Source organism: Monopterus albus, unplaced genomic scaffold, assembly GCF_001952655.1.
Source record: "Monopterus albus unplaced genomic scaffold, M_albus_1.0 scaffold29.1, whole genome shotgun sequence".
NCBI lineage: Eukaryota > Metazoa > Chordata > Actinopteri > Synbranchiformes > Synbranchidae > Monopterus > Monopterus albus.
The window spans coordinates 3,465,048-3,476,290 of NW_018127909.1; the positions used below are offsets into that span (position 1 = coordinate 3,465,048).

General features: G+C 38.5%; 1 protein-coding gene across 1 annotated transcript; it reads left to right on the top strand.

The window, feature by feature from the left end:
• The first annotated feature begins 1,439 nt into the window (after window positions 1–1,439).
• Window positions 1,440–6,297, top strand: coq7 (coenzyme Q7 homolog, ubiquinone (yeast)). Its single transcript, XM_020596148.1, has 6 exons — window positions 1,440–1,639; window positions 2,074–2,252; window positions 2,640–2,754; window positions 3,920–4,059; window positions 4,878–4,946; window positions 6,095–6,297. The coding sequence occupies exons 1-6, from the start codon at window positions 1,555–1,557 to the stop codon at window positions 6,170–6,172; spliced, it is 666 nt and encodes a 221-aa protein (XP_020451804.1). The 5' UTR covers window positions 1,440–1,554; the 3' UTR covers window positions 6,173–6,297.
• The last annotated feature ends 4,946 nt before the right edge of the window (window positions 6,298–11,243 follow it).

Genomic DNA, 11,243 nt, shown 5'->3' on the forward strand with positions numbered 1-11,243 from the left:
CTATTGCCAGTTGATGGTTCATGAGATGCACCTTCGTTAGGGAAAGTCAAGATTCACCTGGGAGCAATTTACCAATTCAGGACAGATTTAGAAAAAAAGTCTAATGGAAATGTATAGAAATATGCTTGTCATATTATGACAACTTGTTCAACCATTTTGCATTTAACGACTTATACGATGAACTAATGACTAGATGTTTTGAGGGGTAAGACTATTGCACAGTGAACTATATAATTTTGATCAACATGACATAAACAATCGATAATGTAGGAAACAGCAGAGAATTGTACATAATCATTTGCACGGATGTACCAAAGCATTTGCAACTTCTTCAGACAAATTAGAAACTGCTTTTTTGATGTGCACAAGTGACACAATGATGTGAAGATTGAACAGGTAGTTTTGAGAATTTCAATTCTGATCTGAGAAATGTACCAAAGTGACTGAGAAAACTGTAATTGCATTAATGTCAGGTTTGGGCTTACATAACAAGCCTAAACAAAAGTTACACTCGTGATTTGTTTGACATACAAAACCAGAGAGTGTCTGGCCAAAAGGTAATTGTCTGTATTTATTTTAAAGTCAGTGGTTTCCTCCCACAGGTCAAAGAGGTCTAGGCCAGGTGAACTATGTGAAATCTGCTGTTACAGTCCTGTGACAGACTAGTGACCTGTCCAGGATGCAGAGACAGACTCCAGCTGACCCTGTGACTGTGCAGATTAATATGGAGTTACATACACTGGATAATTTTTTGACTTATACAATATTAAAAGAAAACACAGAAAACACCGGAACCATTCTGAGCTACAAAAAATAAACAATGCTAAGACGTCCAAATGATTTATATTTACTGACCCCATAACTTTTAAAATGTGTCTTGGTGTCTCAGTTTTCTTTAATATTAAGTTATAGTTTAGGCTTTTGCTTCCATAGACATTAGTAAGCCTAGTTCAGTCTACTTTCAAATTTCAATAAACTAAGTACCTTTTTAAGCTGAAAGTCTACATGGTATTGCCAATGAGACATAGATAGGATCTGGAAGCTTAAAATGTTTTGAAAAATGAAACAACCATGCTCTAATATGATATCAGACATGGTGGCTTCATAAGACTTTTCATGCCTTTATTTATTCAAGGCTGTATGCCCTCCATTCACAAAGATACAGCTAATGTAACATATCAAACAAAAACTCCACAAGTCAGAGTCAGACAGTAATCCACTCCTTTCATTGGACTGTTCATTAAAGCAAATTGTTTTCAGTGGGTTTGTGCATAGGTTGGCATTTTATATATAATTCTAATACATGCAAAAACGGCTTGCAGTTATGACATACTTGTTATATATCTAAGTATTTTGCATGAATACACTGTATTTGCACATGCTGTGATACACCCATACTGTGAAAACAAATAACTGATTCATGGCAGTGAGGTAGACGTATAACGCGTTTACGTCATAAGTCTGCGCCACGTCTGTCTTCTTCTAGTCAATGACAATTTGTGTATTTTTTTTTATACGTTTCTGTTAACACGGGTAGTTAAACCATTAACTACAATGCAAAGAGCCATACATAGAGCCTTAAATAATTGGTCTCAGTCTATCGGTCCAGCGATGGCTCGCCAGTCCTCAAAATGCAGAGGTAAGTCGTGTGTTTGTAGGTTTCTGCCAGCGGTGTCAGCCAAAAGCTATTGCTAAAGTGCTAAGATGCTAAAAACAAGTACGGTATCTGACTTGCTCGGGATTTAGCTGCAGGTGTAACGTTACTGTTCTCTCAGTTATTGTTGCAAACAGTCCGTTCCTGGCTTAACAGGAACATTACAGTAATGTTTTCCCTTGTTTTGTCAGCTAAATAATAGTTTAGCTACTGGTACGTTGAACAGTTTTGTCAAAATGTTCAGGATTTTTTATTTTAAATATAAAATGGTCTAATGTTACACTTGAAACTGATATAATGTCGTGGTTTTTCTGGTTGCAAAGTATTAGTCTCTGTTGAGAACAGACTTTGCTGTTTCTTGAAGCAGCCAAATGTGTTGCGTTCATTGCAGCTACATTTTTATTATTGTATTGTAACAGTGGCCCTGCAGCAGAGCGCACGTGCTTACAGCGTAGTACCGCCTCCGCGTGACAGTGACGAGCAAGAGATGCTGCACCGAATGCTGCGCGTGGACCATGCTGGTGAATATGGTGCCAACCGCATCTACGCCGGCCAGATGGCAGTGTTAGGTCGATCCAGGACTGGACCTGTCATACAGGTATGGACATAGTGCAACACGTGGCTTTAAAGTGGGAGAGAAAATAGTGCATCATTATCCTTTAACCTGCACTAGAAGACACTCTACACATATCGAAATATGTCTTAAGTGATCTGAAATCCTGTGAACTACACACAGAACAATGTTACTAACGTGGCTGGTGAATACTGAATGATCTTAATGGACAAGATCACAAAATTCACAAGTTTCTGCTGTGCAGAAATATGGAATTGACTCTTTAACCTTTGATGGTCCCTTCTTGTAGGAGTTTCTTGTCAGAGTTTTAGACAGAACGGCAGTACAGGCCATCTGTAAGATATGGGGTGTTTTCAACTAAAAATCTTTAAAAATTTTCAGCACTGCATGTACATGTTTGTTTGCCTTTAGGAAATGTGGGATCATGAGAAGCAGCACCTTGAGAAATTCAATGAAATCCTGGCTGAGAACAGAGTTCGGCCCACAGCATTGTTACCCTTCTGGAACATTACTGGATTTTTATTAGGTTGGTACATTCCATTAAAGCTGGGCACACACTTGATGACTGGCTAAAACCTGAGACTGATCAAATGTTGTGGACAACACACTTGACTGTCTGGAAGCTCTGGCAGCAGAAGAAGCCTGTAAACCCCACAAGATCATGCCAATTCTCACGTGTCCTCGTACCAAAACAAATATGGACTCAACCAGCTTGCATGATTTATATCTATTGTACACTTCATTTTGTGCTGAAAATAACAAAAAAGAGGAAAAAAGTGCAGAGTGGGTGAGATCCTGGATGGAGATATGTGAAAATGTAGACTGTACAACTACAGCGGGAACTGAAATGTATCAGTCCTGTTGTGGTATGTTTGAATTAAGTTAATGTTGTAGAGGCATTTATTCTCCTGCCACATGCCAGCCGTTTTTCCTCCACTTATTTGTCCAGTGCACTTTGACACTACAGTCCTTTTTAATCACCATTCTTGAACCTTTACAGTCTTTTATTTATTTCCCTCATGTGTTTCCCTCAGGCGACACATACTATATGTGATGTCATGGATCGCTGATGCCAGTCATAAATATTGAACATGTATTAAAAAATCTTTATAGAAAGGACTGGCAGTGACTGGTTCTTAAGGCTTAAGGTTAGAATTGTTACATGGCACACACTACGCGATTTTATCTGCTAACTGTCAACAACGACTGACCCAGACTAAGCCTGACTTGGTCCAACTGGGTCCAATCAGTCATCGCATCCAAATACCATTCGTAATCGGCACAGCAGTCGTGAAGTGTGTGCCCATCTTAACCTGCAAAAGAGGTTATAAAATCGGAAGGTAGCATACTTTAAATAACAAAACATGCATAATGACTTTGAATAATAATTTTGATACACTGTTGGACTAGGATTCATTGTAATGTAGTTTGGTCTGGTTTGTTTTATTATCATACTGCAACTTGTGTAAAGTCAGACTTGTGTCTGCTGTTGGAGAATGCTAAATTGTATTTGTCTTCATGTTGAATGTTGTAACCAGCAAATTTGAACTTGAACAACTAGCAAGTGTGTGAACACTGCACTGTATGTTGCAGAGATTCAATGTCATTTCAGTAATTACTCTGCTGAAGTTTTTTCTCTAGTCAGGTGTTGATCGTAACTGTGTATTTCTCTTGTTTTAAATGTTTGCCAGGGGCATCCACTGCTCTGCTGGGAAAAGAGGGGGCCATGGCCTGCACTGTGGCGGTGGAAGAAAGTATCTCAGAACACTACAACAGCCAGATAAGAGCTCTGATGGAGAAGGACCCAGAGAGATACACTGAACTATTACAAGTGAGCCAACTGCTGTTTTCTTTGCAGCTTTGTCACTTAATATTGTATTATTAATGATTTAAGTCCTGGTTGATTTGGTAACAGGAAGTGTAGATAATACTACAGTAGACACTCCCTGAGCACCTATTTTGTAAGAACTACAACAAGACAGTAACCAGTTTATCTGCTGACTGTGCAGCCATGTTGTTTTAGAAAAGAAATAGTCACTAACGGACCTGTTTTCATCAAGTCATGCAGTGTGAATGGGTCTGACTCTTTTTGTTTTAAAGTTTTGTTGCAATTTTTAATTTGTTACAGTATTAATTTGTACACATCACAGCACATAACTAAGTCCCCAGGCAGCGGATTTGGAATGTTATCATTGGTAAATAGGGCTGCCACACACGCTGTCAGAGCTCAAGAGTGAGAATGCCAAGATTTTCCCCACACCTCTCTCAATATTTTCCTGTCAAACCAGTACTTAGCAGATGAAGCTAGACCTCCTTTGATACAGGGTCTTCAAAGAGTGTTGCATCTGTTGTGGTGCCTGATTATATTACATAAAACATTTTACCTTTGTGACTTATTGAGTTGCAATTACTTTGTGTAACCAGTATGTCACTTTTGGAACAGTGAACACAAGTCAGCCACATCAATATATATGACCTACAGACATACAGTACAGGAAGTTCAAGAAGCTGGTGCCCTGGTAAGGGCAAACACTCGGTCATTGGTGAAATTTCATTCTCAACCCTGTCAAAACAACTTGAGACTTTTGTCTTGTTAAGGCTGCGCTGATGGAGTGAATTCAATAAATGGTTTGGGGTATATTTTAATAGGTAATAAAGGAATTCAGGGATGATGAAATGGACCATCATGATACAGCACTGGAGCATGATGCTGAATCAGTAAGTATACTTTATAATCTTGGTTAATACTTGTCTTGCTCTGCTTGGTGTTTCTTAAATGCCATTTAGCTTACTGAGATTTTACTTATCAAGGAAATGAACAAATCTTACTTTTACTGTAGAGTCCACACAAACGTTTTGTGTGACAAGAAAATGCAACACCCAGCTGTGTTTTAACGCACAGGGCCGCATTGGCCGGGAGGTGAGGGGTTGCAAAGGGAGTGTTGTAGGCGTGTATGATACAGCCGTGTTGTGATGAGATGACGTGAGTGGCTTCATTCACGTTTCCAGCTCATGAGTTTATGTTGTGTTTTGGTTAGCCATGCTGCTAATGTAGCCTACTCTACCTTGGCACCAATTCTACCACTGGTGTTTTGGCATCGATAGATAAAACAGTTTAACATCCAACACTAGCGATAATGCATGGAATGTCATTATGGTGTGTTAATTGTGGCCCAAGTTCAATAGTGAATAGCAGTGAATGCTTATGCTAACAAGGTAAACAAAAAAAAAAATGCTTCCCAGGGCATCCACATCTCCAGTCGTCCCCCGTATGTGATTGGTCAAAGCAGTGCCTTTGCCAGATGATGTCACCGTTTGCTGCGGTGCGGTCAGGGTGAAAATAGCGTAGACGGTCACACACAGCTTCAGTTAGAAGTTCATGCATAGTTCATGCACAGTTACAGTATGTCTGAAGAGACTGATGTGTGATCATAGAGGAGAGAAACCAGTCAGTTTGTGGCAAAACCTTTCACAATGCCTGCATATTGTCTTTTACTACATATGATAAGTCATACTTTGAAAGTAGAACTAAAGTCATAACAATATAGACAATAAAGACCTTTCAAAATGCATCTGCATTGTTTTGCATTTTCTGACTTTAAGACGATTAAAACACAATTTTTATGGTGATATATTTCGTCATTGAAGATTTAAGAATAATATTAAAATATCGTCTTGTGTCATTCTTTTGAACCATATACCGTGCATTGTGAGCCAAGTGTATCATCACACCCCTAATGCTTTGATATCACAAGAAGTTGACACTCTTCATTTATAAAAATAACTTTTCTGCCTTGCAGATTTTACTGAATGTCATGTCAACTGCTGTGGTCTAAATTTGATTGATTGTTTTTCTTTTGTTTTAGCTACCTGGATACTGGTTCCTAAAAAATGCAGTGCAACTGGGCTGCAAGGCTGCAATATATATTTCTCAGCGTGTCTAAGTCTGTGTGCACAATAATCAAATTGTTCAAATATTTGTTTTGATATCTTGTCTCAGTTTTTGTAAATGAGTTAATTTCTGTTCTATTGTTTAAAAAAAAAGCAATAAAAGTACCTTGTAATAGGATAATCACCTTTTTTGGCCAAATATGTTACACACAAAGAATTTGTTTCCGGTACAGAACTGATGGCAGCCATCTGCGGCGCTACCTCAACTGATGGCTCTAACCATCGGGGGCAACAGGGGGGGTTCAGTGTTTTCCCCAAGGACACTTCGACACATGGACTGCAGGCACCGAGATTCAAACCTTCAACCTTCTGGTTGGGAGACGACTGCTCTACCCACCGCACCACTGTCGCCTCCCCCTCACAACACTTTGTACCTTTGCTAGATTAAAAGTACTGTGTACAAGCGTTCACTGTTTTCTAAAGGCATATGAACCTGATTGCTTTGTACACTTTTAATTTAATACATGGACTGTTTAGATGCATGGAAGGGATCATTCCTGAAATAGATGGCACATTTCTACACTCTTGAGAGTGTAAAGGATTTGATTTGTTGTTGCAGTAGTTCTCTCACTGCCTGCTTGATAAGTGATGTTGGTGCAAAAACTGGCGGGACAGCTGCTTGTAAATTAAGATGAGCTGAGTTTACAGAATATTTTCCTACACCTTTTAATGTTCTCATTGTGCCTTCAGGTGCAGCAATGGGCAGTGATTACCCATGCTTAAAGATCTTATGCTTGCCTTTGACCAGCAGATAAATACCTAAAATACAAATGATAAGGATATATTGATACTAGCATACCCATGCCACCATACCTTTCAACAAACTCTCCTCTTTCACATGTAGTAGTGCATATATATCATGCTGAGCAATGACTTGTCATCCTGGCCTAACTGCTAAGCGTTCTCACACAGCTGTTATGGGTACATTAGGTCACTGAGAAAGAAGGACTGACAAGAGGCTTGTCCAGGGGCCCCTAATCTATTAGGCCTTTCATCAGTTTGAGCAAAGTGTTCATTCCCTTCTTAGTGAATATCAGTTTGTCCTCATTTTACATTGAGTACTGACCTGAGGCATCATTACCCATGCTTTAGCCTTTTCAAGCAAAGGAGACATGATGATACAGTGATTTATGGTCGGGGTGGGGGCTGATAGGACTTAAGTGAAATACTGTGATGGTAATGTGTCTCTTGGCTCTAGCAGGGAGGAAGGATGGGTAAATGGCAAGTTTCACACTTTATAATATGCATACATGAATTTGGTTTGTAAATTAAAGGAAATACCAGCATATGGTACAGTGTCCTAGCAAGGACTTGGGCCACCGCAAACTGCCAGGACATCCTCATTGTAGTCTGCGGAACTCAACCGCCTTTTTTCAAAAAACTAGAACTACCGCTTGTTGTATACCTCCACCATCCAGTCAAATTTACATGAATGAAACAGGTGTGAGGTCACTGACCTTTGAGCATCAAAAGCTTATCAGTTCATTCCAAGTGAATGTTTATGCCAAATCTGAAGAAATGTTCTTAAGGTGTTCCTGACATATCGTGTTCACAAGAATGGGTATGGACGGAGGGACGGACAACCCAATTCTTGTGAAAGTGATACTGTATGTCAGGAACAGCTTGAGAGAAGCTGTACTTAGTGTTGTGATAAACTGAGCATGCAAACTCACCTGCTAAACAGCAGCATGTCAGCATAATGAAATTAGCATTTACACCAAAGTGCAGGCTGCTAGCTTGACTGTCTTGTTGTCAGTTAATTTTTTAATGCAGTCCTGCATGGTCCTCACACTAAGAATTGCCTTTTAATGTCCAGCATCATTACAAACATTGTTGGGACGGGGTTTAATTTAAGCTTTTACTCGGACTGTTAGACACTAAAGAACTTATATTCTTCTTGAAACCTAGCTGAAATTAAACCCAACCCTAAATGTTTGTGAAGGCAGTCTATTTTTCTGGCCTGTTAAGGGTTAATAACATGATTACAGGCTGCTTAGCATTTTTGCACATCACAAAATGGTGATCAGTAAATCAAATATCATCAGTTCAACTGTATGACGGTTGCATAGTGGCTACCTCACTCCTTTTCTACCAATTCTTTTAACTCCTTTTATTATTATTTGTACTAGCAATTTTCAAATTGGTTATTTTTGCTGATCCCAAAAGGTATTAGGATCCCTATGTGTTGCAGCAAAGCTTATTACTTGTTTAAATTATAGAAGCATTCTCACTATCTGATTTACAGAAGATTTAATTATATAATAAACTAATTTGTTTTGAAGCGACATGGATCGAAAAAGCACAAAACTCATTTTAACAATTGAAGGAGATCACCCAATTTATATAAGCAACATGAGACAATGGGTAGCTTTGAAAATTAAAAGTAGGCCATCATTCATTATCTCTGCCCCAGATTAATTGTGCTGACAGTTTTATAGCAAGGTGTAACTGTTTAAATAAAGCTATACATGTATAGCTCCATCTGTAGCACCATCTTGGGTGATGAAATTACTGATAAATAGAAACAGGAGTGATGGCACTGTTAATAATTGTAAACCACCAACTCTGTTGGTTGCCATGTATGACTATAGATATATTGTAATACATGGTAATGTACAATATAATACCTATATGTAATACTTTTTCACAAAAAAGCTGCTTCTGCATCCGTCTATGACTGTCAGCAGTTCATGTGAATTGTTCAGGTTCTTTTCTCAGAATCACATCCAAAGGAATCCGCTGAAACACTGACTGAGAAACTGGCAACAAGAATTTGAAGAGGGCAATAAAACTTAACTGGGACTGGTTTGCTACCCGTGAATAATCATGGCTGTAAATTTAGTGCAGCACGAATAATACAAATCCCTGTAAATTATAAAAGCTTTCGGATACAGATTGTATTGCTTTTTAGATTCATGCAGAGTGTCAGTCAGCAGGCTTTTCTGGGGTTTATAGTAACTAATATATGACATCAGGTTCATCTGTAGCAGTGAAGAGCCATGGATAATTGAGTAGGTATTGTTTCATTTTAGAATCAACAGCTTGGATAGTATTCATTTGATGCCTGACAGCTTTTAGTACATTGTCTTTTAGATTTTGTAAATGCACTAATATACAAAGATTTCATCTCCTGTTATTAGTTACCTTAAAATGATGCAATGTGCAGAATCATCCTTTAAATAAGTATCACCCATTGATGCACTCATTGGCAGTCTATTAGGTACACCAAGCTAAAACTAAGTCAATCTAATACAACAGTCGTACAATAAATCCTTCTTCATGAGGGTCATAATGCTATATTTTTGTTCAAAGTGTTTTAGAAATATGTTGATTCAACTGTATGGTCAAAAATAATGTAATACAATTGCCAACATGCAATGCTAAACGGTCCACATACTGTTTCATATTCATCTTTCTGGCAGGCAATAAAATGTCTCCAGATTTTATTTTATTTTTGTTTCAGAGTTTAAATTCCATGGAAGAATAATTAGTAGCTTACACATGCTGTAAAGTGCGCTAAAACATTTCATTTAATCTAGTTTGTTTAGCCATTACAAAAGCAAAGCCTAATGGTTAAGATGTGTATTACAGTGCATAACTACAACATCCACAGACCTTTGCTGAATGCCTTACCCCCTCTCTCCTCGTGTTTCCTATCTGTAGAATGTCAAAACGAGACAAAGCTACTGCACCCAGCTAAGAAATAGTGTGGAAGTGTTTATGCATTTTTATGCTTACACAGGTTTAACAAATGAGACAGATAACGTGGTAGTGAGTGTCAGGTGCTGGTAGGCAGAGCTTGTTACCGTTGAACACACCCAGGTTAACTGTTTCACACTGTTTCAGTCTTTATGCTAAGAAAAGCTAACAGGTTGATGGCTGTGCTTTTAGATCCACTGTACAAAAGAGAGAGTATCAATCTTCTTATCTAAGACTGGGCAAGGAAACACAAGCTAATTTTTCAAAACGTCAAGCTATTGCTTAAAGATACTGGCTTACAAATGCTTGCATTTCAACAACCCCAATTTGCCTTAGTGTAGCAAATAATTATTGTTATCAGATTATGCTCATTTTCCCTATTTGTAATGCCAGACATTTCACTAACTTTACAAGTCCATTATGCTACCTGGTCTATGAACTTTTAGAAAGACTTTGTTTCCTGGCATGATATGGCTATAACCTACTCAGCCCAGTTGACTGCTCCTGCAGATAAAGTAAACACAGATGTCATCATAAATTTTATGTACAAATAATGTACACATTTATTGTAGTATGCATTGCCTTGACCCTTTAACAAGGTGCTCCCAGAAGCGAGGGCCCTTTAGCTGGACTGACTCAGAGAACCTGTCATATACTTCTGGTTAACCAGGTCAACTATTTACATACACTGGCGTGGTCTGAAAACCAGCCACACGCCGAAGCAGCTCTATAGATAGTAAACAGTAAATATTTCTACTGTTCTGGGCTACAGTATGTCTATACATATAAATATCTGTGCTGCGATGTCACTGTATGCTTTAGATTACTGGCCTACACAGTGTGGCTGAGTTAAGGTAAATCTCAAATGAAGTTTGGTCTTAAGTTCATTGAATTTAACATTTTTTTGCTAATGAATGAATACAGTGTATGTTACAGAATGCATATGATCATGTCTCGGTGCATCTGACTACTTAAACCCATGATAAATCCTTTAGGTGATTGAGGGCTGTGTGGCCTGCAGGAGTTGTGGCCGTGTGTCCACATGTCTTCATAGTGTGAAGCGACAACACATGATGCAAAGGGCTGGCATCACTTCAGCTGGAATCTTTGATTTACGGCCTGTCATGCAGTGGCATCCACCGATCACTTTGGAGAAAGAAAAACACACCAAGGTCAGTCTTCGAAGAAAGTTCATTAGTAAAAAAATTTCCAAAATTGAAATTTTATCATAAAATAACTACTTTCTGTCATTTTCATCATATCACCATGTGTTTAGTTTTACAGACAGGCTTGCAGCAAAGCTGACATTTTCTAAGTAAAACATTATATAGTAGTTTCCTGAACTGATATTTTTTTTTGGGGGGG